This window comes from Oncorhynchus mykiss, chromosome 23 (assembly GCF_057628025.1).
Source record: "Oncorhynchus mykiss isolate SJ-2025 chromosome 23, ASM5762802v1, whole genome shotgun sequence".
Lineage (NCBI taxonomy): Eukaryota > Metazoa > Chordata > Actinopteri > Salmoniformes > Salmonidae > Oncorhynchus > Oncorhynchus mykiss.
Genome location: NC_143044.1, coordinates 37,919,746 through 37,947,396, shown reverse-complemented (window position 1 = coordinate 37,947,396; position 27,651 = coordinate 37,919,746). Strand labels below are relative to the sequence as shown.

The 27,651-nt window shown below is 43.3% G+C and overlaps 2 protein-coding genes and 1 long non-coding RNA gene across 23 annotated transcripts in view; 1 reads left to right on the top strand and 2 right to left on the bottom strand.

Moving 5' to 3' along the window:
* The window catches only part of LOC110502882 (casein kinase I), a 68,309-nt gene extending 59,307 nt beyond the window's left edge, over window positions 1-9,002 (bottom strand). For 2 of the 15 annotated variants that reach the window (XR_005039225.2, XM_036960626.2), the window contains exons 1-4: window positions 8,370-8,724; window positions 7,113-7,184; window positions 6,693-6,793; window positions 6,348-6,458 (exon numbers count right to left, since the gene is read on the bottom strand). Coding sequence is in view for 6 of the 15 variants with exons in the window: in XM_036960626.2 (XP_036816521.1) it covers window positions 6,348-6,458; window positions 6,693-6,768 (187 nt within the window). In the remaining 9 variants the exon portion in view is untranslated. Of the gene's footprint in view, window positions 1-6,347; window positions 6,459-6,692; window positions 6,794-7,085; window positions 7,185-8,369 lie in introns of all 15 variants that reach the window. The other 13 variants (XR_016491119.1, XM_036960632.2, XR_016491114.1 and 10 more) reach the window with 11 other exon arrangements.
* The window catches only part of LOC149972588 (uncharacterized), a 439,554-nt gene that overhangs the window by 397,675 nt on the left and 14,228 nt on the right, over window positions 1-27,651 (top strand). The window lies entirely within an intron of this gene.
* LOC110503127 (trinucleotide repeat-containing gene 6B protein) overlaps window positions 9,159-27,651 on the bottom strand; it is a 61,262-nt gene continuing 42,769 nt past the window's right edge. For all 7 annotated transcript variants that reach the window (XM_036960614.2, XM_036960616.2, XM_036960620.2 and 4 more), the window contains 10 exons: window positions 27,522-27,650; window positions 26,197-26,377; window positions 25,701-25,862; window positions 25,174-25,335; window positions 24,822-24,965; window positions 24,243-24,335; window positions 20,308-20,517; window positions 19,861-19,931; window positions 19,558-19,697; window positions 9,159-11,213 (listed from right to left, as the gene is read on the bottom strand). In XM_036960614.2, coding sequence (XP_036816509.2) covers window positions 10,697-11,213; window positions 19,558-19,697; window positions 19,861-19,931; window positions 20,308-20,517; window positions 24,243-24,335; window positions 24,822-24,965; window positions 25,174-25,335; window positions 25,701-25,862; window positions 26,197-26,377; window positions 27,522-27,650 — 1,809 coding nt within the window. In that variant the 3' untranslated portion in view covers window positions 9,159-10,696. The remainder of the gene's footprint in view (window positions 11,214-19,557; window positions 19,698-19,860; window positions 19,932-20,307; window positions 20,518-24,242; window positions 24,336-24,821; window positions 24,966-25,173; window positions 25,336-25,700; window positions 25,863-26,196; window positions 26,378-27,521; window position 27,651) is intronic.

The window sequence follows — 27,651 nt, the reverse complement described above, 5'->3', positions numbered from 1 at the left end:
GACTGATCCGTGTAAAGGAAAGAATGAGTGGGGCCACGTATCGTGAGATTTTGAGTGAAAACCTCCTTCCATCAGCAAGGGCATTGAAGATGAAACGTGGCTGGGTCTTTCAGCATGACAATGATCCCAAACACACCGCCCGGGCAACGAAGGAGTGGCTTCGTAAGAAGCATTTCAAGGTCCTGGAGTGGCCTAGCCAGTCTCCAGATCTCAACCCCATAGAAAATCTTTGGAGGGAGTTGAAAGTCTGTGTTGCCCAGCAACAGCCCCAAAACATCACTGCTCTAGAGGAGATCTGCATGGAGGAATGGGCCAAAATACCAGCAACAGTGTGTGAAAACCTTGTGAAGACTTACAGAAAACGTTTGACCTCTGTTATATACCCTTTGTTGGCAATGACAAAGTATTGAGATAAACTTTTGTTATTGACCAAATACTTATTTTTCCACCATAATTTGCAAATAAATTCATTAAAAATCCTACAATGTGATTTTCTGGATTTTTTTCCCCTCATTTTGTCTGTCATAGTTGAAGTGTACCTATGATGAAAATTATTTTTAAGTGGGAGAACTTGCACAATTGGTGGTTGACTAAATACATTTTTGCCCCACTGTATTTGACCCCTCTGTAAAACATGACTTAGTACTTCGTGGCAAAACCCTTGTTGGCAATCACAGAGGTCAGACGCTTCTTGTAGTTGCCCACCAGGTTTGCACACATCTCAGGAGGGATTTTGTCCCACTCCTCTTTGAAGATCTTCTCCAAGTCATTAAGGTTCCGAGGCTGACGATTGGCAACTCGAACCTTCAGCTGCCTGCACAGATTTTCTATGGGATTAAGGTCTGGAGACTGGCTAGGCCACTCCAGGACCTTAATGCGCTTCTTCTTGAGCCACTCCGTTGTTGCCTTGGCCGTGTGTTTTGGATCATTGTCACTGTCATGACGTTGGCCTGGGGGTAGGTTTATGACAGTCATAAATACCTCTTCCCCCTTTTTCCGCTCTCTACCCTACTGAGGTTACATTCGCAAATCCCTTGGTTAACAGAGAATCTGGGAACATCAGAAGGTGGGGGGAAATGAACTATATTCTGGCAATCCGATCAATTGAACATATGCGGTGGTACTTAATGAATATGATGTCAGTTCAGTTGCCATCTGAGACATTCTTATCAATGATAAGATGACAAACTCTACAGTGGAAAGTCTACACATCAGAATTATTGGATTCACATGGAATTGTTGTTCAATTTAAATGTTTGAATATTAAATTATTTGTGATGGGATGAAATGTGATTTTAGCTTCTAAAATGTGAGATTTGGGTTTTCATAAGGCTCTGCTCAATCAGTGGCCCGCCCCTGTGAAGGGACATGGGCTATAAAACTTTTCAAACACGCCCTCCTCTCCCTTCCTATATAAGCCCTTGACGACAATATAATCTGTTCCGAGGACGACCGTCCTGTCAGAATGGTTCAGATAATAACTACAGAACGAAGCCAACATCAGCGTGAGCTCTGGTTGCAAATGGTATGAACTTTGAACTCTTATTCACTACAGAAGTGATACCTCCTAGCCGTTGAGTTAGCAACAGCAGATGCAAACGAAGGTTAGGAAGGAACAGACAGAGTATCCCGTCTATCACCCAAAGACGTTACTACAACGTATCCAATTGACAATCAGAGACATTCTTCAAAGGACTCGGTTGGGAAGCACAGCTCAGAGTAAATATTTATTGCATTTTCCTTTTCCAAATGGGCGGTCATTTAGAATGCATAAGATACTGTATTTACGATAGCACAGCTTCTCCCTCAGTCTTCCCGCTCTTTCACTCAAACCCAGCCCATTTCCTTTGTGTAACAAGCTGTCATATCTGTTCCGCCCGTTAGGGACGTTTTCCTTTGACGTAATTTGTAATCAAGTTATGATTTAATTATGGGTATGTGTAATTCTATGTGATTAGTTAGGTATTTAGTAAATAAATAATTAAACCCAATTTTGTATTGCTGGTTCAACTTGTTAGCCAAGGTTCGTGAAGATAACCAAGAATTTACAACTTTCAGATGAGACTGAATTAAGATGACGATTAATATTGACTGCTATTGATGTAAAATATTACTAGGTCTTTAAGAGTTTATTCGGAAGATAACAGCTCTATAAATATTATTTTGTGGTGCCCGACTCTCTAGTTAATTACATTTCCATGTTTAGCTCAATCAGGTAATATTAATTAAGGATAAATTATTTTATAGAATAGCATGTCATATCACTTAATCCGGCATAGCCAAAGACACGACATCATGCTGGAATACACATCCACGACCCATTTTCAAGATTTGAAACCTCCTGCGGAAAGGAGGTTCTCAACCAAGATTTGACGGTACATGGCCCCGTCCATCGTCCCTTTGATGTGGTGAAGTTGTCCTGTCCCGTTAGCAGAAAAACACCCCCAAAGCATAATGTTACCACCTCCATGTTTGACGGTGGGTATGGTGTTATTGGGGTCATAGGCAGCATTCCTCCTCCTCCAAACACGGCGAGTTGAGTTGACCACAACACTTTCACCCAGTTGTCCTTTGAATCATTCAGATGTTCATTGGCAAACTTCAGACAGGCATGGATATGTGCTTTCTTGAGCAGGGGGACCTTGCGTGCGCTGCAGGATTTCAGTCCTTCCCGGCGTAGTGTGTTACCAATTGTTTTCTTGGTGACTATGGTCCCAGCTGCCTTGAGATCATTGACAAGATCCTCACATGTAGTTCTGGGCTGATTCCTCACCGTTCTCATGATCATTGCAACTCCACGAAGTGAGATCTTGCATGGGGCCCCAGGCCGAGGGCAATAGACAGTTATTTTGTGTTTCTTCCATTTGCGAATAATCGCACCAACTGTTGTCACCTTCACCAAGCTGCTTAGATATGGTCTTGTAGCCCATTCCAGCCTTGTGTAGGTCTACAATCTTGTCCCTGACATCCTTAGAGAGCTCTTTGGTCTTGGCCATGGTGAAGAGTTTGGAATCTGATTGATTGCTTCTGTGGACAGGTGTCTTTTATACAGGTAACAAACTGAGATTAGGAGCACTCCCCTTAAGAGTGTGCTCCTAATCTCAGCTCTTCCCTCATTAAACTGCAAATCAATTTATAACATTTTTGACATGCGTTCTCCTGGATTTTTTTGTAGTTATTCTGTCTCGCACTGTTCAAATAAACTTACCATTAAAATTAGACTGATAATTTCTTTGTCAGTGGGCAAACGTACAAAATCAGCAGGGGATCAAATACTTTTCCCCCTCACTGTAGGTTGGAGTCATTAAAACTTGTTTTTCAACCACTCCACAAATGTCTTGTTAACAGATTATAGTTTTGGCAAGTCGGTTAGGACACCTACTTTGTGCACGGCATAAGTCATTTTTCCAACAATTGTTTAGACAGATTATATCACTGTATCACAAGTTTACATACACTAAGTTGACTGTGCCTTTAAACAGCTTGGAAAATTCCAGAAAATGTCATGGCTTTAGAAGCTTCTGATAGGCTAATTGACATCATTTGAGTCAATTGGAGGTGTACCTGTGGATGTATTTCAAGGACTGCCTTCAAACTCAGTGCCTCTTTGCTTGACATCATGGGTAAATCAAAAGAAATCAGCCAAGACCAGAAATAAAATTGTAGACCTCCACAAGTCTGGTTCATCCTTGGGAGCAATTTCCAAACACCTGAAGGTACCAAGTTCATCTATACAAACAATAGTACACAAGTATAAACACCATGGGACCACATAGCCGTCATACCGCTCAGGAAGGAGACGGTTTCTGTCTTCTAGAGATTAACGTACTTTGGTGCAAAAAGTGCAAATCAATCCCAGAACAACAGCAAAGGAAACAGGTACAAAAGTATCTATATCCACAGTAAAACAAGTCCTATTTCGACATAACCTGAAAGGCCGATTAGCAAGGAAGAAGCCACTGCTCCAAAACCACCATAAAAAAAGCCAGACTACGGTTTGCAACTGCACATGCGGACAAAGATCGTACTTTTTGGAGAAATGTCCTCTGGTCTGATGAAACAAAAATAGAACTGTTTGGCCATAATGACCATCGTTATGTTTGGAGGAAAAAGGGGGAGGCTTGCAAGCCGAAGAACACCATTCCAACCGTGAAGCCATGGGTGGCAGCATCGTGTTGTGGGGGTGCTTTGCTGCAGGAGGGACTGGTGCACTTCAAAAAATAGATGGCATCATGAGGCGGGAAATTATGTGAATATATTAAAGCAACATCTCAAGATATCAGTCAGGAAGTTAAAGCTTGGTCGCAAATGGGTCTTCCAAATGGATAATGACCCCAAGCATACTTCCAAAGTTGTGGCAAAATGGCTTAAGGACAACCAAGTCAAGGTATTGGAGTGGCCAACACAAAGCCCTGTCCTCAATCCTATAGAAAATTTGTTGGCAGAACTGAAAAAGCGTGTGCGTGCAAGGAGGCCTACAAACCTGACTCAGTTACACCAGCTCTGTCAGGAGGAATGGGCCAAAATTCACCCAATTTATTGTGGGAAGCTTGTGGAAGGCTACCCGACATGTTTGACGCAAGTTAAACAATTTAAAGGCAAAGCTACCAAATAAGAGTTGAGTGTATTTAAACTTCTGACCCACTTGGAATGTGATGAAAGAAATAAAAGCTGAAATAAATCACTACTATTATTCTGACATTTCACATTCTTAAAATAAAGTGGTGATTCTAACTGACCTAAGACAGGGAATTTTTACTAGGATTAAATGTCAGGAATTGTGAAAAACTGAGTTTAAATGTATTTGGCTAAGGTGTATGTAAACTTCTGACTTCGACTAAGTATTTCAGTCCTTTTACTCAGTACTTTGTTGAAGCACCTTTGGCAGCGATTACATGTTTTTTTGGGGTATGACACTACAAGCTTGGCACACCTGTATTTGGGGAGTTTCTACCATTCTTCTCTGTAGATCCTTTCAAGCTCCGTCAGATTGGATGGGGGGCGTCGCTGCACAGCTATTTTCAGGTCTCTCCAGAGTTTATCGATTGGGTTCAAGTTCGGGATCTGGCTGGGCCACTCAAGGACATTCAGAGACTTGGCAGGAAGCCACTCCTGCGTTGTCTTGGCTGTGTGCTTAGGGTCATTGTCCTGTTGGAAGGTGAACCTTCGCCCCAGTCTGAGGTCTTGAGCACTCTGGAGCAGGTTTTCATCAAGGATCTCTCCGTTTATCTTTCCCTCGACCCTGACTAGTCTCCCAGTCCCTGCCGCTGAAAAACATCCCCACAGCATGATGCTGCCACCCCCATACTTCTCTGTAGGGATGGTGCCAGGTTTCCACCAGACATGATGCTTGGCATTCAGGCCAAAGAGTTCAATCTTGGTTTCATCAGACCAGATAATCTTTTTTCTCATGGTCTGAGAGTCCTTTAGATGCCTTTTGGTAAACTCCAAGCAGGCTGTCATGTGCCTTTTACTGAGGTGTGGCTTCCGTCTGCCCACGCTCCCATAAAGGCCTGATTGGTGGAGTGCTGCAGAGATGGTTGTCCTTCTGGAAGGCGCTACCATCTCCACAGAGGAATTATGGAGCTCTGTCAGAGTGACAATCGAATTCTTGGTCACCTCAATGACCAAGGCCCTTCTCTCCCGATTGCTCAGTTTGGCCGGGCAGCCAGCTCTAGGAAGAGTCTTGGTGGTTCCAAACTTCTTACATTTAAAAATGGAGGCCACCGTGTTCTTGGGGACCTTCAATGCTGCAGAAATGTTTTGGTATCCTTCCCCAGATCTGATTGTTTTATTTCCTGACATGCACTGTCAACTGTGGGACTTATGTAGACAGGTGTGTGCCTTTCCAAATCATGTCCAATCAATTGAATTTACCACAGGTGGACTCCAATCAGGTTGTAGAAACATCAAGGATGATCAATGGAAACAGAATGCGCCTGAGCTCAATTTCGAGTCTCATAGCAAAGGGTCTGAATGCTTATGCAAACAAGGTATCTGTTTTTTATTTGAAATAAATTGGCAACATTTTCTAAAAACCTGTTTTCGCTTTGTCATTGTGAGGTATTATGGTGTAGATTGATGATGGAAAACATGTATTTAATACATTTTAGAACAAGGCTGTAACGTAACAAAATGAGGGAAAAGTCAAGGGGTCTGAATACTTCCCAAATGCACTGTATAAGCTAATGTGACTGACCGGGGTTTGATCCCAGGTCCTACGTGTCACAAAATGGAGTTAGCCCTCTAAGCTAAAGCCTAGGCATTAGCTTGAAAAACCAACACAAGTCTTCAGGTTAGGGTTTCCCCACCCCTGACCACACCCTATTGTCCTAATCGTCTCTCACCTCCTCCCTGCATCATCTTGTAGAACTTGCTCTCGATGTGGAGTTGTGGGTGTTTAGTCTTCACACATTCCAGCTTAATGGCCACCTCCTCACCCGTGGCAATGTTAACACCTGACAGAGACACAGAAAGTGACACATACCATGACCACCTTTTTGATGACGCAATCACCATGGCCTACTCTGACACAATATTTTATTTTTATCCCCAGCTTTGATGTGTTCAATGATGAAATGTGTTGGGACATAATTTAACGTTTGTATGGAAGGCAGTCCATCCTGGAGTATGTGAATTAAGAGGTCTGTGAGAAAAGTCGTGTTAGAGCTCCATTAAAATGAAGGTCTTACCCAGGTAAATGTCTCCAAAAGAGCCACTTCCTATCTTCCTGCCGAGGCGGTACTTGTTTCCCACTCTCAGCTCCATGGTTCCTGCTTGTCTTCACAATTCACTGAGGGGGCAGACATACAGGAGGACACACAAACTGTCAATCAAACTGTAGATCGATATAGCAGAAGGAAAATGTGACGCAGCCCAGTTCCACCACAATCTCAAAGGGCTCCAACTCAAATAAGATTTTACAAAAGGAAGAATTGGTTACAAAATGAGAGCTGGGACAAGAGAAGGCCCAAAATGAAGACAGAGTCAGGCATGGAAAAAGGAGAAAACATTATTTAAGCCAAAATAGTGGGAGTGGAAAAAAAAGTGTGGTTAAAATGTTAATTTAAAAAAAAGTTTCTTACTTCTTAGAAGAAAGTTGGGTGATTTACCTATGGATTTGAAGGATCATGAGTTGGGTGATTTACCCATGGATTTGAAGGATCATGAGTTGGGTGATTTACCTATGGATTTGAAGGATCATGAGTTGGGAGAGGGCAAATGCAGGAGAAAACTCAGTGTGAATGTGACTTCATTAATTCAGCACTATGAACAAGCCATCTCACCTCAAAGGAAACCAGTATGTATATACACAAACAATTAGCATAGCCTACTAATCTCAGAGTCCCAAAAGAAACTAAGTGAAATACATTTTCTTCCATCACAATACAGGGAGAAGTTTACTATGGAAAATGGCTGTGGTGGTGTTTAAATGCAAACATAGCGAAGGCACACTGATGATAAAGACAGCAATTAAATACATTTACCATTTATATTTATGCGTTGTACGGGAAAATGGCTGTGGTGGTGTTTAAATGCATACATAGCGAAGGCACACTGAGCGAAGGCACACTGACCAGCGGGGCATTTGTAAAGGTTGTGATTTGTCACAGATGAAGACTAAACAGATCAATAGATTAACTAATATAGTTCCATTGTATTCTATTCTACTATTCCACAGTCATACATAATGGTGGTGGATGAGATAAATCCTAACATCGATAGAAGATGAAGCAAGGTAATGATAGATGACACAAATGTTGGATTTGAATTTGAGCCGATAGCAGGAAAATAATCCTGCAGCATGAGTAAATGTGAATTGTCATATGTATTATAATTAATGGACATGTTCGTAGGGGTTGATGTATTTTTCGTAAAGGGAAATCAATTCTGAAATGTCAAAGTTCAGAAGCCTTTTTAAACCTTAAATATACTATACGTTTTGAATTTCCTGCAACAGTGTGATCAAATTAAGATCCTACATCTGTAGAATCTACATGCAATCCCTTACAATCTTACCATGATCATTTTACACTGTAAAACCAACTTAATTTAAAGTCAAACTCTTGTTCATGAATGCACAAGTCAGTCAACGATAAGTAGCCTAGCCTACAAGCCTATTACAAAATGTAGCCCTATTGTTGTTGCAAGGTTGAAGCGCTGCTCCGTAGCAAGATGCCAGAGGCAACAACGTAATTTACTGCAGATCTAACAGAGTAAACCAGACCTGGGAAGCTAGATGAAACCTATCCAAAAAGTCTAATTCATATAATTCGGGCTACATTAGCATTCAGGTTGTTTGTCAAAATGTGCACAAAGCCGCACCCATGGCTTGGGAAAACCTCGGTCGAGAAAAACTATTAACGTACCTTCTGATTCTGACTCGCCTGTTTAGGTCCCTGTACAAACCCCAATCAGAATTCCCCGATTTAGCAGTGGACCCGTGCCATTCCTCCCCTCCTCACCCGTTTGATCAAGCTCTTCAGGGACTGCTGCCTTCCTTCCACAGAGGTGCTGATCAGGACGTTATCATTCAAACAGCACCATGGACAGAGAAAGACGACTGCGGAGCTTTACCAACCATTCCTCACCCAGATGTCAACGTCCCGCGGTATAGTCTGGTCTAGTCTGCACTGCGAATTACAGATCTTTTGGTGTAAACTCAGAAATCCAGCTATCCCCCTCTCGCTCGCCTGTTATTACACCATTGACAATATCAATGATGTCATTCAGCACAAACCATAAGAAAATGCCCGGATTGCCTTAAAGACACCGCGCATCACGCAGCTGTCACCTGCACATTTGAGTAATTTAGCAGACGCTCTTATCTTACAGGAGCAATTAGGGTTAAGTGCCTTGCTGAAGGGCACATCGACAAATATTTCACCTAGTTGGCTCGGGATTCAAACCAGGTAACTTTATGTTACTGGCTCAACTGCCGCCCTGTTGTTCCACTGTTGTGAATGTCGTGAGCTTGTGCACGGTCCAAGGCTGCTCATTCTACTGAAAGCGTTCTAGTTCGTCTGTGCATGGTGTTCTCATTTAATTCTTTATTTAATTATGCAAGCCAATAGACTGCTCATGGTAAAGGTTTACTTGATGTTCAGTCTAGGACAACAGTGCTGGTGTGTTGTGGTTCAAACCAATGACAACCAGACTTTAATACAACCTTTATTGTCTTGTTCTTGTTTGCTTAAATTAAAATGTCCTCCTTTGTAAAAATCCAAAAAGAAACTAAAATAACCTGAACAGGAGTGATAAAGCCTGCCTTAATTTAAATTGATACACAAAACATTTTACAATTAGTAACTTTAACGTGTTTGCAAAAACACTGCTCCAGCTCTGCTTGGTTTGGTAGGTTTTGGCATCTTAACATGGATGCCTTCAGTTGGTTGCTTCTTTTTTTTTAAATAAAGAAAAAGAAGCTTATTGCAATTCAGACCAACAAAAAAAATGCTGCTAAAACCACAACTTAAGAGAAATATGCATTAGTGCCTATGTTGTTGAACTTCGAGAGACACACACACACACGTAAGCAGTCTCACAAACATTTGTCTCCCTGAAAGGGAAAAGCATTTCAGACACACACACACACTCTCTCTCTCTCTATCACACATCACCAGCACACAATCACGCTTGTTAATCATGTTCTCATCGCCAAAAGGAATTCACCACGGCAACACACATGGCGCGTTCCTATGCTTAGACGTTGCTGATGCCTGACAGTTCTTACTCAAAATACCTATCCAGGCATAGTATCAGCTAACCACTTCATGTTATAACAATTTGTCAGTCGATGACGTGGCAGGCTAACATTGGTTGTTGCGTCACCTCGTCTTAGCTGTGAAACGCACCCACATACTCCTATCATCCCGTCACTCCTCTCATGCACAGTTCCACAGGCAGGCAGGAGGGCACCTTGTACAGCTAGTAACAAGTGATCAGTCATCATCAGCATGGCATTATAAGAACCAACTTGATTGAGTAAGAAAACATAACGAGGTCAGCATTTTGAAGTAAAAACTAAAAAGAGAGAAAGGACATCTTGGATTTTTCCACAATTTAACCAACATACAACAAGATACATTAGACATCATAGCAGTGACATAGCAGTGTGTAACTGGTGAGAAAGAGTCAGAAAGGGTTGGGCCAGGTAGGTAGGGACTGTAGGCCCAGTGCTGTGAAAACAAGTCATCTTGTAGGTTTGTGTAGTAGAGGGGTGTTGTAATAAGGTGTTACACATCACATAGGAACAGCTCCATGTGTTGTCACGTTGTTGGTTTCTCTACAGGGCCTGAATGATAGGATCTCAGGATACTCAGTGAGTTCTGGTTAATGGGTGAAAAGTCGTCATCCAGATGAGTGAGTAACGGATTCCACCTTGGTCTGTTCAAGTCTTGCTGTTGAAGTCTTCATTTAAGGGAAAAATATGTATGTATGTTGAGTAGTGTTGGCATGTCACGGTCTATTAATGACACAATGTGTGAGAGTTAACGTCAGAGGATCTGCATGTTTGTGACTAGTGTCATTTGATCTGTGTGTGTTTAAGTATGTATATGTGTGTGAGAACATGTGTAAGTTTATTCGGTGTGTGTACACACACACACACACACACACACACACACACACACACACACACAGTATAAATACATTTATACTGTCTTCACGTGTAGGTTCATGTATTAGGTGTGGTCATTCAGATGGAATCAGCCCCTCCTCCTAGCAGGTCTCCAGGCAGCAGAGCAGCAGGACTCCCCATCTGGTGTGGATCCTCTATGGCAGGGGACCCCCACATACTACTACTGCTGGGGTACCCACCACCCCCCATCCCTCCCCACAAACCCTGTCTGCTGGGCTCCACACCCCCAGCCACCCCAGCACCGTTGCTGCTCCACTGGGCAAACATGCTCAGGCCGGGCCCCTGGGCAGGGGTAGTATCCAGGCAGCCTCCTGTACTGTCCAAACTCTGCCAGCCAGAGCTGACGGGCCCTGAGCTGCCGCCTCCTCCAGGGACAGAGCTCTCTCCTCCTCCTCTGGTTCTGTCTCGTTCCCTCTCTCCACTCCCTCCGCTGCTATTGGCCCCCACTGCACCTGTCCCTGTGGGCCCCCCCTGGCTTCCGCTCGCCCCTCCCGCCTGGGAATGTGCAAAATAGCGAGCAACCTCTTCCTCGCTCACAAACTTGGCCAAGATGGTGGTATTGCCCAGGACACACCTGGAAAGAGAGAGGAGAGTGTAAGGAGTGATTTAATGTTGTTTTGTGTTCACTGGCTGTTATCTATTAGTCGTAACATTCTATTATAGTAACCCCCCCATTAAGTCTATGCAGGTTTTTCCCATTTCCTTAGAAATCACTGTATTCCTAGCCCACCAGACAGTCTGCATGGAATGTCTTTGACTTTCAGTCTATGGTTGGTCCATCTATTGAACCAATGTTTTCTTTCCACCAGCACAGGAGTAGCCAGCCAGAAGGCTAGCAAGAAAGCTAATCTGAAAACAAGACTCCCTAAATTCTATCAGCATATAGATTGTGCTACCAGGGCTGGTAAAACCCTGGATAATTTTTATTCTAACTTCCGTGACGCATATAAAGGCCCCCCCCCCACCCTCCTTTCGGAAAAGCTGACCACGACTCCATTTTGTTGCTTCCAGTCTATAGACAGAAAGTAAAACAGGAAGCTCCCGCTCTCAGGTCTGTTCAACGCTGGTCGACCAATCTGATTCCACACTTCAAGATTGCTTCGATCACGTGGATTGGGATATGTTCCGCATTGCGTCAAACAACAACAACATAGACGAATACACTGATTCGGTGAGCGAGTTCATTAGCAAGTGCATTGGCGATGTCGTACCCACAGCAACTATTAAAACATTCCAACCAGAAACCGTGGATTGATGGTAGCATTCACGCGAAACTGAAAGTGCGAACCACTGCTTTTAACCAGGGCAAGGTGAATGGAAACATGACCGAATACAAACAGTGTAGCTATTCCCTCCACAAGGCAATCAAACTAGCTAAGCGTCAGTATAGAGACAGTAGAGTCGCAATTCAACGGCTCAGACACAAGAGGTATGTGGCAGGGTCTACAGTCAATCACAGATTACAAAAAGAAAAATCAGCCCCGTCGCGGACCAGGATGACTAAACTTCTTTGCTTGCTTTGAGGACAATACAGTGCCACTGACACGGCCTGCTACCAAAACCTGCGGACTCACCTTCACTGCAGCCGACGTGAGTAAAACATTTAAACGTGTTAACCCTCGCAAGGCTGCAGGCCCAGACGGCATCCCCAGCCGCATCCTCAAAGCATGCGCAGACCAGCTGGCTGGTGTGTTTACGGACATATTCAATCAAGCCTTATCCCAGTCTGCTGTTCCCACATGCTTCAAGAGGGCCACCATTGTTCCTAAGAAAGCTAAGGTAACTGAGCAAAACGACTACTGCCCCGTAGCACCCACTTCCATCATCACAAAGTGCTTTGAGAGACTAGACAAGGATCATATCACCTCCACCCTACCTGACACCCTAGACCCACTCCAATTTGCTTACCGCCCCAATAGGTCCACAGATGACACAATCGCAACCATACTGCCCTAACCCATCTGGACAAGAGGAATACCTATGTGAGAATGCTGTTCATCGACTAAAGCTCGGCATTTAACACCATAGTACCCTCCAAACTCGTCATCAAGCTAGAGTCCCTGGGTCTCGACCCCGCCCTGTGCAACTGGGTACTGGACTTCCTGATGGGCCGCCCTCAAGTGGTGAGGGTAGGTAACAAAATCTCCACCCCGCTGATCCTCAACACTGGGTCCCCACAAGGGTGCTTTCTGAGCCCTCTCCTGTACTCCATGTTCACCCACGACTGCGTGGCCATGCACGCCTCCAACTCAATCATCAAGTTTGCAGACGACACTACAGTGGTAGGCTTGATTACCAACAACGACGAGACGGCCTACAGGGAGGAGGTGAGGGCCCTCGGAGTGTGGTGTCAAGAAAATAACCTCTCACTCAACGTCAACAAAACAAAGGAGATGATTGTGGACTTCAGGAAACAGCAGAGGGAGCACCCCCCTATCCACATCGACGGGACAGTAGTGGAGAGGGTAGTAAGTTTGAAGTTCCTCGGCGTACACATCACGGACAAACTGAATTGGTCCACCCACACAGGCAGCGTGATGAAGGTGCAGCAGTGCCTCTTCAACCTGAGGAGGTTGAAGAAATTCGGCTTGTCACCCAAAGCACTCAAACTTTTACAGATGCACAATCGAGAGCATCCTGTCGGGCTGTATCACCGCCTGGTACGGCAACTGCTCCACCCACAACCGTAAGGCTCTCCAGAGGGTAGTGAGGTCTGCATAACGCATCACCGGGGGCAAACTACCTGCCCTCCAGGACACCTACACCACCCGATGTCACAGGAAGGCCATAAAGATCATCAAGGACAACAACCACCCGAGCCACTGCCTGTTCACCCCGCTATCATCCAGAAGGCGAGATCAGTACAGGTGCATCAAAGCAGGGACCGAGAGACTGAAAAACAGCTTCTATCTCAAGGCCATCAGACTGCTAAACAGCCACCACTAACATTGAGTGGCTGCTGCCATACATGTAATACATGTATCACTAGCCACTTTAAACAATGCCACTTAATATAATGTTTACATACCCTACGTTACTCATCTCATATGTATATACTGTACTCGATACCATCTACTGCATCTTGCCTATGCCGTTTTGTGCCATCACTCATTCATATATCTTTATGTGCATATTCTTCATCCCTTTACACTTGTGTGTATAAGGTAGCTGTTGTGAAATTGTTAGGTTAGATTACTCGTTGGTTATTGCTACATTGTCGGAACTAGAAGCACAAGCATTTCGCTACACTCGCATTAACATCTGCTAACCATGTGTATGTGACAAATAAAATTTGATTTGAATTAAATAAGTAGCCGGCCAGGCTCCCTCGGTCTGTGGGGGGGGCTAGGTTTTTTGCCGAACAAGCTCTATTTTAGTGCCCTCTGGTACATTCTCATGCTAGATTGCGTTTCCAACCAGAAACTATCAGGACATAATGCTGGTCACATTTGTTTTCATACTTTTAGAGGTTTCGATTCATCAGCTGTTGTACAATATGGTAAAAACCACATGGAAAGTACATTTTGACTGCACTCGGTCTTTAAAATAATCCTGTAAGTATGCAGACTTCCACAGGCTTCATTCATTTTCATTTTTTGTAATTCTGTTGAATTTAAAAAACTTTCACCCCTTTTTAACCTCTCTGCGCACAGAACCCGCTAGCGGGCTGAACTTCCACAACATACGGTGATCGCTACATAAAGTCATATTAAACATTCATGAAAATACAAGTGTCTCACATGTATCGAAAGCCTAGAATCTTGCTAATCCAACTGCGTTGTCAGATGTAAAAAAGGATTTACTGCGAAAGAATATGATGCGAGTATCTGAGCATAGAGCCCCATAAAAACATTTTTTTTTAACCAGCATAGGCGTAACAGTCACAAACTGCATTAAAATAAATTGTTTACCTTTGACGATCTTCGTCTGTTTGCAATTCCAATGCTCATTGTTACACAATGAATTACCTTTTGTTTGATAAAATCCGTTTTTATAGCCTAACACAAAACATTTTGTGAACCGCTTGTGTTGTGAATTCCGTCTCATTCCATTTGACGACACATTCCAGGTAAATAACCCACACAGAACGTGACTTTTCCAGTCACTGTAATCAACTGGTTTGTTTGTAACACAATCAAACCTGATGGGCCATTTCGCAGGACGTATTGACTGAAAGAAACCAATTTTAAGACAAGTCATGACATCATTGTGCACCAATGATTTGCCCGCTGTTTTGTTGATTGACTGTCTTTTACCCCAATGACCACTGATAGTCTTTAAATCTAGCTGGGTAGATAGCCAATGAGCGGAGCTAAACGGCAATACGCCATGTTTATGTGTTGCAAGACCAACCCATGTAGTAAGCTCCAGCGTAACGAGAGTCATTCGCTATTGAAGTTTCAATAGCGAATGTTTGGTGAACGCGCAGATTCAGCTGTTTATATATCAATCATTATGGCGACTAAGTCAGGGAAAACTAAATCTAAGTCTAGATATACAGATGTACACACAATTTTAGAATAAATTGATTGGGAAGGTGAGAGAGATTGTTGTAGGATGCTTCATTTAGCGATTGTGGAGGAATATTTTTTGAACGGGAGAGGACAGTTTTGGACTGGTAAGTTCTTATCATGCTAATGCCCTTGTTTGAAATGAAGTAATATAAAATATTATTTGCGATTTAAAACATTTTTTTTTTAGAAGCAATATATAAACATGTAATGTCATGAAATGTGAGATGCGCGTGTCTGCCGCCCCACCCCAACCCACATGAAATAGCCTATTTGAGACTGTTGAGGAGAGGGCAGGACCACATCAATGGCCAAAGTGAAATGGAGACAGTAGATCTCACTCACTCACTCACGAGGTGCTGTCCTGTTGCACCCTCTACACCCACTGTGATCTCCAACCGGCACAGCCAGAAGAGGACTGGCCACCCCCCAGCCTGGTTCCTCTCTAGGTTTCTTCCTAGGTTTTTGCCTTTCTAGGGAGTTTTTCCTAGCCACCGTGCTTCTACACCTGCATTGCTTGCTGTTTGGGGTTTTAGGCTGGGGCTATATAAATAGATTTGATAGAGGACTGAAGGTCTTCCAAATATTGAAAGTGTGCAAATAGGGGGGGGATGTTAGAATACCATTTTGGTATTTTGTATATAGTTATTCGTTTCAAAATGCATACCTTCACCAATTTGGCCACTTGGGTACATTTGGGCTACTTGTGTGGGACACCTGGGTGACTTCATGATAAATGTCATGTAGCACACTCATTTTGGAAGTTATCATTCTGAAACTTTGCACAAGTACTGTTGCCCTCTTATATTTTTCACTGAAATTGTTCCCATCATCCTATCTGAATGTTTGTTTTATCTTGTTCATTTTAAAGATGCAAAAAGAAAAAACGTATGTTTTTTTTATCTAAACCAGATCTATTGTGTTATATTCTCCTACATTCAATTCACATTTCCACAAACTTCAGAGTGTTTTCTGTCAAATGGTACCAAGAATATGCATATCCTTGGTTCTGTGCCTGAGCTACAGGCTGTTAGATTTGGGTATGTCTTCAGGCGGAAATTGCACAAAGTAGGGGGGGAGCTGTAAGAGGCATCACTGCCGGCCAAACTCTCCCCTAGCCCGGACGATGCTGGGCCAATTGTGCACCATCCCATGGGTTTCCCGGTCGCGGCCGGCTGCGACAGAGGCTGGACTCGAACCAGGATCTCTAGTGACAGAGCTAGCAACTGTGAAGCAGTGTAAGAGGCATTTTCTAAGCTATCTCCAATACATGTATGACTGAAAAATGAAGCAAGTGTTAATCATGGGCTTTGCTATACAGAAAGCAGCAGTCAACACTGATTAAATCAGTAGGCCTATGCTAATATCTTTGAAAATACCATCTACGTATCATTAGCTTTTAAAACAATTAAATCAGTTCTCCTTTATCATATTTTGGACCAGTGAGGCTCTTTCTAGTCTACTAATGGTTCCTGCAGTGAGGAGGATTCACCATCCTCATTGAATTGTTTTAATAATATATTTGCGTATAATAAAAAATAAAATAAAAAAGCCAGTATGCAAATTAAGGGGGCCAAATGAACAGCAACTTAACGATGCTCTTACCTACTGACAAGTAGGTAACATCACTGTCTGGCAAGTCCTGACAAACAAGATCTTTAGTTTACTTGTCCGAACAAGATACCATGGACGTATACTGTGCAATCGGAAAGTATTCAGACCCCTTGACTTTTTCCACATTTTGTAACGTTAGCCTTACTCTAAAATGGATTAAATCGAATTTTCCCTCTTCAATCTACACACAACATCCCCATAATGACAAAAGTACTCTGACACTTTGCTATGAGAATTGAAATTGAGCTCAGGTGCATCCTGTTTCCATTGATCATTGTTAAGATGTTAATACAACTTGGAGTCCACCTGTGATAAATTCCATTGATTAGACATGATTTGGAAAGGTCTACCTGTCTACATAAGGCCCCACAGTTGACAGTGCATGTCAGAGCAAAAACCAAGCCATCAGGTCGAAGGAATTTACCTGAAAATAGCTGTGCAGCGACGCTTCCCATCCAACCTAACAGAGCTTGAGGATCTGCAGAGAATGGGAGAAACTCCCCAAATACAGGTGTGCCAAGCTTATTGCATCATACCCAAGAAGACTACAGGCTGTAATCGCTGGCAAAGGTGCTTCAACAAAGTTCTAAGTAAAGGGTCTGAATACTTTTGTAAATGTGTTTTCTATTTTATATAAAAATTCCAACAAATCTTTGTTTCATCATTATGGGGTATTGTGTATAGATTGAAGGGGGAAAACTATTTAATCAATTTTACAATAAGGGTATTTACCTTTATTTAACTAGGCAAGTCAGTTAAGAACAAATTCTTATTTTCAATGACGGCCTAGGAACAGTGGGTTAACTGCCTGTTCAGGGGCAGAACGACAGATTTGTACCTTGTCAGCTTGAGAATTTGAACTTGCAACTTTTCGGTTACTAGTCCAACACTAACTAGGCTACCCTGCCGCCCCGTAACAAAATGTGGAAAAATCAAGGGGTCTTAATACTTTCCGAATGCACTGTATGAAATACTTTATTTGGTCAATTCGACACCTTTTATAAACTAGTCAAGCTTGCTGTTTGTAAATCAAAGCACAGTAAATAGCCTAGGCACCACCAATCTGTGGCAGGGCCAGTTGGCCAAAAATCTAAATGGCCCGAACATCATTTCTGGGTCATGCAGGGCCTATAGCAGCGCTTCCAAAACTCAGTCCTCGGGACCCCAAGTTTTGGTGTTTGCCTTAGCACTACACAGCTGATTCAAATAATCATCCAGCTTTGACCAATAAAAATAGCTGTGTAGTGCTAGGTCACAAACCAAAACGTGCACACCCCTTGGGGTGCAGAGGGCAGAGTTTGGGGAAACGCTCACCTATAGTTTGGCATACTTTATATTAATAGGCTACATTTGGTTATGATGTGTATTAAAGCTGTGTAATATAATTAAGCAAGTCATTACTATATTTTTCAGGACTACAATGTATTCATTCATTGTATTAATTTATTTTTGTTTCTAAAATATGTCACTTAGAGAAGATTAGAAAATGGGATGTTGGGTTGTAGTTTGAAATACTTGCTACACCAGAAGTTAATGGTTACATATATGAGGAATGTATATGATGGGGTCAATTAAGGGTGGATATGAGCCATGGGCTTTGAGAGTTACAAAGTAAGGGAAAAGGCAATCACATGGTTGCGGTCACTGATAAAGTTGGATAGCTATGGATTAGTGAGGAATGTGGACTCAGGTCAGGTCAGATGAAGGGAGAAGGAACAGTTTATTACACACATCACTTAGCCTGCCTAGCAACAAAGATGTAATGTTTTGAGAAAAGGAGGAGATTTCACCTAAAGTTGGGTATAAATACTTGTGCTGATGGGAACATTTCAGCTGTCTGACCCATTGGGTGAATAAACTTGGTTTGCACTTTTCCTAGTTGTCCGTTAGGTTCTAAATAAACAGAGTAAAAACAAACGCCCTTTAAGACCAATGTTCCAAAAGAGATAGACATGGTGACAGTAGGCTAGCCAAGAATGCTAGCTGTTTATTTGTAGCATTCTTTTTGCAGACTATCAACAGTAGCCAGCATATTGCTAGTATGTTCACTACTGAATGTTAACTTTTGTAAATCACTTTCCCTAAAATAAATCAACTCTGAGTAGATTGATGGGTGTTTCTTTTAGCTCTGGACAGCTGTGACTAACGGAAGTGTGGTGGTGCTTGAATGAACAGCCAATCATATTGATCAACTACAAATAGCATGACATTTGTAGTCTTCAATGGTAGACTGTGAAAGAGCAGGTAAATATTTTACAAGAATGCAAAAATGAGCTAAAATGTTACTGGCCACTGAAGAGATCCACTGGCCCGAAGGGTTTTTACTGGCCCCGGAGGGCCATCGTTAATGTTGGACCCTGCACTCTAAAGAAAATAAATGACTGTGCTAGAAAACAATAGGTAAGTGGATTTCAACTATATGGGAGGTGCAAATTCATCCTCTCTCCAGAAACTCGACTGCAATCACAACACAAACCCAGGTACCGAGAGGCGAGACAGACAGCAGTGTCAAACCAGAAGTGTTTCTCTGTTGTCACTCAATTTGTGACCGACAGGCGCACTTCCTATCAAAATATGGCTAGAAGATGCATGACGTTCATTCTAGCGGGAGAGGGCTCAGCAGACTTTTTCTAACTAGAAAACTGAAAAGTAGCCTAGTTAATTTAAGTGGAAAAAGTATCTGTCTGAAAAGGAGTCTGTAATCGTCTGTAAAGCCGGCAGTAAAACACAGTGGAACTGCTGCCTGTTCATCTACAGAACTACACCATGATTGACAGGCTAAGAGGAGCTTACATGTGTAGTGCGCTCTGGGCCTTCGCAGCTTCCTGTGGGGTGCTGTAGCGAATCAGAGCGCTGCCCTGGGTCAGGCCAAGGTGAAAGGTCAGCAGGGGGCCATGCTGCATACAGATGGTACGGAGGGTGGAGCCGTCGATCTGCAGGAGTGGACATCATGGAGGGACTGGGGTTAGGGATGACTTGTGCGGTAGAGGTGATATGTGCAAGAGAAGTGATTCTGTATGTGTGCACATGCGTGTGTGTTGTCCCGAGGAATGGTGTGTGTAGTCTTTATGAGGGATGATGTGTGTGTGTGTGTACCTGTGGAGTGAGATTGCAGAGCACCAGCCAGCAGCTTCCTCTGGAGGTCCCCCCATCACTCCAAGCAGAGCCTATTAGCACCAAACCACACACAGGGATCAGTTCCACATTGTAGACAACCCCAACCTCTGTACCTGCGGCAGCCAGTTCTGGACCAATGAATGAGAAATAAGCCCTACTGTACTTTAAGCTTGGTGAATAAAATATAAAAGTGGGCTCTGAGGCCTAACCACCTAGCTATGCAATTTCTCTGGGGCTCTGTCCCAAATGGCACCCCATTCCCTTTATAGTGCACTACTATTGACCAGGGCCAATAGGGAATAGGGTACCATTAGGGATGTGGAATCAGAGCAAGGCAACAGACATCTGGGTACATTTAATACTTCACCAGGTAGCAGGCAGGACAGACCAGGGTGGAAAGACTCAAACACCCTGTTATGACATTACCAGGGCCATATCTGGGTTCCTGGCTCCCGCTCGAGCTGCCCCAGCCACGGGCCTGCCACGGGCCACGGGACGGCGAGGCCTGCTTCTGATTGGTGAGTCCCGGGGGTGGGCGTGGCAGCTGCTGGGACTGTTGGTTGCGATTAGTCTTCCACATCTTGTTGTGTCCAATGGGCTCAGGGGGCCAACTGGTCTTGTACTCTGTGTACTTTGCTACGGGCAACAGGGAATTAACTAGTCAGACCTGGGTCTGACTAACAGCAGGATAAACTCAGACAGTTGAAACTTGACAACATTTGAGAGTAAACAAAAGGAAAAACAGAGTATATTTCGAACTAGAGGTCAACCGATTAATAGGGCCGATTTCAAGTTTTCATAACAAATCGGAAATCGGTATTTTTGGGCGCCGATTTCCAATTATTAAAAAAATATATATATATTTTATTTTGTATACCTTTTATATAACTAGGCGTCAGTTAAAAACACATTCTTATTTTCAATGACTGCCTAGGAACTGTGGGTTAACTGCCTTGTTCAGGGGCAGAACGACAGATTTTCACCTTGTAAGCTCAGGGGTTTCAATCTTGCAACCTCACAGTTAACTAGTCCAACGCTCTAACCATGGCACTCCACGAGTAGCCTGCCTGTTACACGAATGTAGTAGAAGCCAAGGTAAATTGCTAGCTAGCATTAAACTTCTCATAAAAAACAATCAATCAATCATAATCACTAGTTATAACTATTAATCCAGTTTAGCAGGCAATATTAACCAGGTGAAATTGTGTCAGTTCTCTTGCGTTCATTGCACGCAGAGTCAGGGAATATGCAACCGTTTGGGCTGACTGGCTCATTGCGAACTAATTTGCCAGAATTTTACGTAATTATGACATACATTGAAGGTTGTGCAATGTAACAAGAATATTTAGACTTAGGGATGCCATCCGTTAGATAAAATACCGAACGGTTCCGTATTTCACTGAAATAATAAACATTTTGTTTTCGAAATGATAGTTTCCGGATTCGATCATATTAATGACCAAAGGCTCGTATTTCTGTGTTATTATGTTATAATTAGGTCTGATTTGATAGAGCAGTCTGACTGAGTAGCAGCAGGCCCGTAATCATTCATTCAAACAGCACTTTTGTGCGTTTTGCCAGCAGCTCTTCACAAGCACAGCGCTGTTTATGACTTCAAGCCTATCAGCCTAATGGCTGGTGTAACCAATGTGAAATGGCTAGCTAGTTAGCTGGGTGTGCGCTAATACCGTTTCAAACGTCACTCGCTTTTAGATTTTGAGTAGTTATTCCTCTTGCGGTGTCTATGTGTTCCTGGTTTGAGCCCAGGTAGGGGAAAGGAGGGGGACAGAAGCTATACTGTTACACTGGCAATACTATAGTGCCTATAAGAACATCCAATAGCCAAAGGTATATGAAATACAAATGGTATAGAGAGAAATAGTCCTATAAATACTATATTAACTACAACCTAAAACCTCTTACCTTGGAATATTGAAGTCTCAAGTTAAAAGGAACCACCAACTTTTATATGTTCTCATGTTCTGAGCAAGGAACTGAAACGTTAGCTTTTTTACATGGCACATATTTTACATGGCACACTTTTTACATGGCACATTACTTTCTTCTCCAACACTTTGTTTTTGCATTACTTAAACCAAATTGAACATGTTTCATTATTTATTTGAGGCTAAATTTATTTTATTGATGTTTTATATTAAGTTAAAATAAGTGTTAATTCAGTATTGTTGTAATTGTCCCTTTACAACAAAAAACAAACAAAAACCAAACAAAAAATTGTCAGATTAATCGGTATCGGCTTTTTTGGACATCCAATAATCGGTATCGGCGTTGAAAAATCATAATCGGTCGACCTCTATTTCGAACCCCAGGAGAATGTTTAGGGTGTGTTTGTAAATTCACTGGAGTGCCAGAGTGCACTCTGGGCATTCATAAATTCAGAGCGTTTCGCTCTCGGGAGCGTTCAGAGTGCACACACTGGACGGTCTGGGTGAGGAGTAGGGTTGAGCCGAGTGTTCTGACCTCACAAGTAGCCAAGCTAACTGGCTAACTTGCTATCTACAGTGGGGCAAAAAAGTATTTAGTCAGTTACCAATTGTGCAAGTTCTCCCACTTAAAAAGATGAGAAGCCTGTAATTTTCATCATAGGTACACTTCAACTATGACAGACAAAATGAGAAAAAAAAATCCAGAAAATCACATTGTAGGATTTTTAATGAATTTATTTGCAAATTATGGTGGAAAATAAATATTTGGTCAATAACAAAAGTTTCTCAATACTTTGATATATACCCTTTGTTGGCAATGACAGAGGTCAAACGTTTTCTGTAAGTCTTCACAAGGTTTTCACACACTGTTGCTGGTATTTTGGCCCATTCCTCCATGCAGATCTCCTCTAGAGCAGTGATGTTTTGGGGCTGTTGCTGGGCAACACGGACTTTCAACTCCCTCCAAAGATGTTCTATGGGGTTGAGATCTGGAGACTGGCTAGGCCACTCCAGGACCTTGAAATGCTTCTTACGAAGCCACTCCTTTGTTGCCCGGGCGGTGTGTTTGGGATCATTGTCATGCTGAAAGACCCAGCCACGTTTCATCTTCAATGCCCTTGCTGATGGAAGGAGGTTTTCACTCAAAGTCTCACGATACATGGCCCCACTCATTCTTTCCTTTACACGGATCAGTCGTCCTGGTCCCTTTGCAGAAAAACAGCCCCAAAGCATGATGATTCCACCCCCATTCTTCACAGTAGGTATGGTGTTCTTTGGATGCAACTCAGCATTCTTTGTCCTCCAAACACGACGAGTTGAGTTTTTACCAAAAAGTTATATTTTGGTTTGATCTGACCATATGACATTCTCCCAATCTTCTTCTGGATCATCCAAATGCTCTCTAGCAAACTTCAGACGGGCCTGAACATGTATTGGCTTAAGCAGGGGGACACGTCTGGCACTGCAGGATTTGAGTCCCTGGCGGCGTAGTGTGTTACTGATGGTAGGCTTTGTTATTTTGGTCCCAGCTCTCTGCAGGTCATTCACTAGGTCCCCCCGTGTGGTTCTGGGATTTTTGCTCACCGTTCTTGTGATCATTTTGACCCCACGGGGTGAGATCTTGTTTCTGGTGTCCTTTCACAGCTCGTTGGTCTTGGCCATAGTGGAGTTTGGAGTGTGACTGTTTGAGGTTGTGGACAGGTGTCTTTTATACTGATAACAAGTTCAAACAGGTGCCATTAATACAGGTAACGAGTGGAAGACAGAGGAGCCTCTTAAAGAAGTTACAGGTCCTGTGAGAGCCAGAAAACTTGCTTGTTTGTAGGTGACCAAATACTTGTTTTTCACCATAATTTGCAAATAAATTCATTAAAAATCCTACAATGTGATTTTCTGGATTTTCTTTTCTCATTTTGTCTGTCATAGTTGAAGTGTACCTATGATGAAAATGACAGGCCTCTCTCATCTGTTTAAGTGGGAGAACTTGCACAATTGGTGGCTGACTAAATACTTTTTTGCCCCACTGTACTTCCAGAGAAAAACGAGGGAACAGGTCACTTTTTGACCACTTTTTGACCTTTTTTACTCACCCGAGCAGAGCTGGTTAGGCTGTTTTCATGTTATCCAGAGCGTTGGTGACTAACGGTGCTGCTGGCAACAATTTAATTACGAGTTTTTGCCGACGTTTACTGACACATTCAACGGGTGTTGAGTGTTCGTAAATTAATTAGTTATTCTGCGCTCTGGCATACTCAGAAGAGAATGCTCTGAAATCAGAGTAGATAGAGTGAATTTGCGGACGCACCCTAAGTGAACGTGATAGCTCTTTTGGTGAAAGGCACCTTAGGACTTCATAGCACATCCATAAAGCATACATAGCACATTCATAGTGTTACTGCGTTTTCAGTCTGTTACCTGAGTTGTGTGCGTTGTTGAGGGGGCTGTCTGAGGCACTGTAGGGCCAGGCACCAGGTGAAGGCAGCAAGGTGTTCAGGGAGGGGTTGGCTTCTAGAACACAAACACAACAAGCGTGGCCCCATGACTTAAGGTGGCTCGTGGGTCTGCGTACCCACATCCATAACCCCCCCACCCTGCGAGCAAAACATTTTAGCGGCCCCCCACGTGACAGCGAAGATTAACATCAAATATTTTATGTCATGCAATTCTGCAAATTTTTCCACAGGGCATAGAGACAATTTAGCAGTTTTAAAGCAAATTTGTAAGTTGGACTAAGTTCCAAAAAAAATGTAATCTGAAATTGGTCCACGGACCACCAGAGAGTATATTATTAACACAACTTAATGTTTAACTGGTGCATGCATTGATGGATATGATTTCAGGGGTATACTAGTTTCTTTGACTTTGTGAGGACGTGGGCTGATGACAGCATACTTATGTAATATGTCAGGTCAGCTGGTCTCTTATCAACAGGTGCTCGGAAAGTGGACTTAGTCATAGATACAGTTGCAACTCTGCATGAGTCTCGGTAGGTACCTGTGTTGTCTCTTAGCAACTGGTGCTCGGTGTCATTGAGGCTGGACGGCCCAGGGATTCCCATCATGCTCCCTGGGGTCATGTAGGGGTCAGACTCAGGGTCGATGCTCTGGATCCCCTTCCAGGGCACGCCGGGCTGGAACTCTGACAAACAGAAATTCTTGATTTTTATTTTGAAAACAGATGAAGCCACGACTTAACCCTGGTCCCAGAGAGCTACAGGGTGTTTGTTGCAGGCTTTTGTTCCAGCCCAACACTAGCTGATTCAGGGGATTTGGTCAAATCAGGTGTGTTAGTGGTTGGATAGATCAAAATCCTGCAGATTCAGTTGGTATTTAGAATGGCCACGCACCAGGAGGCCAGCTGGACGTGCCCTGGGGCTTGGAGCCTATCTTGTTTCCAGGAGTACGGTGCCAGTTGTCCCTCTGGAGGGGCATGCCTAGCCCCTCCCCTCCCATCATGTCATACTGGGAGTATGGAGAGCCCCCCCTTCTCATAGGGGTGGACATAGGACCTAAGAGGAAGAGGGGGATTGAAAGAGGGAGAAGAAGATAATAAGAGAGCGATACAGAGGAGAGAGAGAGATGAAGAAAGACGACAAATAAAGCCAGATGAAAAAGCAGAAGATGGGTCAACAATCAACATATACATGCTGGCATTTACATTTTAGTAATTTAGCTGACGCTCTTGTCCAGAACGACTGACATGAGCAATTGGAGCTAAGTGCCTTGCTCAAGGGCACATCAGCGTATTTTCGGCTTGGGGATTCAAACCAGCGACCTTTCGGTTACTGGCACGCTCTTAACCACTAGTCTACCTGCTGCCCCATGTCATACAATAATTAATTCCGTAAACTCACTACAGTTTTAGGACTCTCACCGTTTTTGTTGAGGCTCTCAGGAGGGGAGGGGGCAGGAGAGTGACCCTCCATCATCCATTTGAAGCGGGACTGCTGCCCCCCCATGTCCTTCATCCCCCCTGGGCCTCCCATCACCGAGCCCCCCATGTCCAGACCAGACAGGTTCACTCCTCCACCATAGCCTGAGAGGGAGGGGGACAGGTAGGGGTTAGCGCTGATGGCAGGGGGCCTGTATGACTCAATTACATGCAGAGAATCCGTCAGTATGCAATGAAAATCCTCAAGACGGTTTACACTGACAGTAAGCATTTGGTTGGACGGTGTATACCATGTGTATCCTGTACATACAACAAATAAAACTAACATTGTTAGTGGTTTGTATTGAAAATAAGATGTATAACAGTTGTCAAAATGAGTTGGACGATCTCTCGGGTAAAATGGAAAATCAAGCATTTTTCAAAAATAAATGATAATCTATCCTTTACGTCCATTCATGTCATTATTTACAGCGCTCACCAGAGTAGCCCTGTGTTTTCTGGAGCAGGTCCACAGAGCCACCCATGCCTGGATGGGGCAGGGAGTCAGTCATAGGCAGTTTGGGGCCTCCTCCTCCCAGGTCAGAGGGTGATAGTTTGGAGCCCCCTCCGACACCCTGCTGCTGCCTCTGCTGCTGGAGAACAGCCACGATCCTGGCCAGCTGAGGAGAGAGATGAGGGATGGGTGGAATTGGGAACCCTGTGAGCAGACATGGCAACATGGGTGCAACACCAGCCTATGACTATTCATGTGAAAAATCATACAAATCAGAATTCAACGTTTGTGTTCAAAACATATAGTATGTACAGAGTTTCACCTGATTCATAGCGGGCACGTTTCGTTTAAGGTTGAAATAACTAGTTGAAATAACTAGGGTTTCGTTCAATGTTCATTAAAAAAAATTGAGGCACTAAGAACATTTTAGGTTCTTGTGAGCGGAAACTTGAACAGTGTGAGAATTTCATGCAACTTCCGGTGCGCATTCACAGTGAACACTGAGGCTGTACCCTTACAGTTTGACAGTAGCCAATAGGCTATTTGAGCATTAAATGTAGGCCTACCAACAAAACCAATGGAGCAAATCCCATAACAATTTCACATCGAAATAGCTTTTGAATTATATGATCTGGCCTATATGTGGTGTTCAATGCATGAGACTTACATTATGAAGGCTTGACATGAATTAATGATTTTTTACTTGGCCTGTAACACCATGGACCAAATAGGTGACTAAATTGCATGATGCAAGAAACCCCTTTATAAAATAAAATGTATTATTACTACCATACAGAGAATTAGATAATGTAGGCTACCCCTCTGCCTATTGGCTTATTCATGCCTGTCTCAAAATACAACACTGCCCCCTTTGATTAAGACAAGCTTTTTACCTTAAGACTAGCTTTTCAAAGAAATGTAGCCTACATGTTTTGTGCTCTTGTAGGAAGCAGTAACTCCCCATTGCTGACCTATACTTATGTATAACTGGGATATTAACTTGCTAACCTGCAAAGAACTGATCTGAAAAGTGCCTTCACTCGCAGCTGATTAAAAGACCGCTTGTGTGCCACCCCTGCCAATAGAATTCTACTCCGTTGCGTTCTGGCTCTGCCTACCACAAAATCACAGACTCAATCTTGCTAAGTTAGATGTGTTTTGGTTTGTTGCATTGAAAAGGGACTGAGATATAATGTTGATTAGATCACAGAAGAACGGCCACGCACGCTCGCTGCTTAGAGGGAACATTGGTTGTGTTGTTTCCAGTGCAATAGTATTAGTAGCAGCTGTAACAGTAATAGCAGTTTGACCTGTTGGGGGTCGGCCTGCTGGCGTAGGTTCTGGGGGAACTTTCTCTGGTTCTGTAGGAGCTGTTGTAGCTGCTGTGGTGAGGTGAGCTGCTGGGGGTTCTGCTGCTGCTGGAGGAGGAGCTGGCAGGCC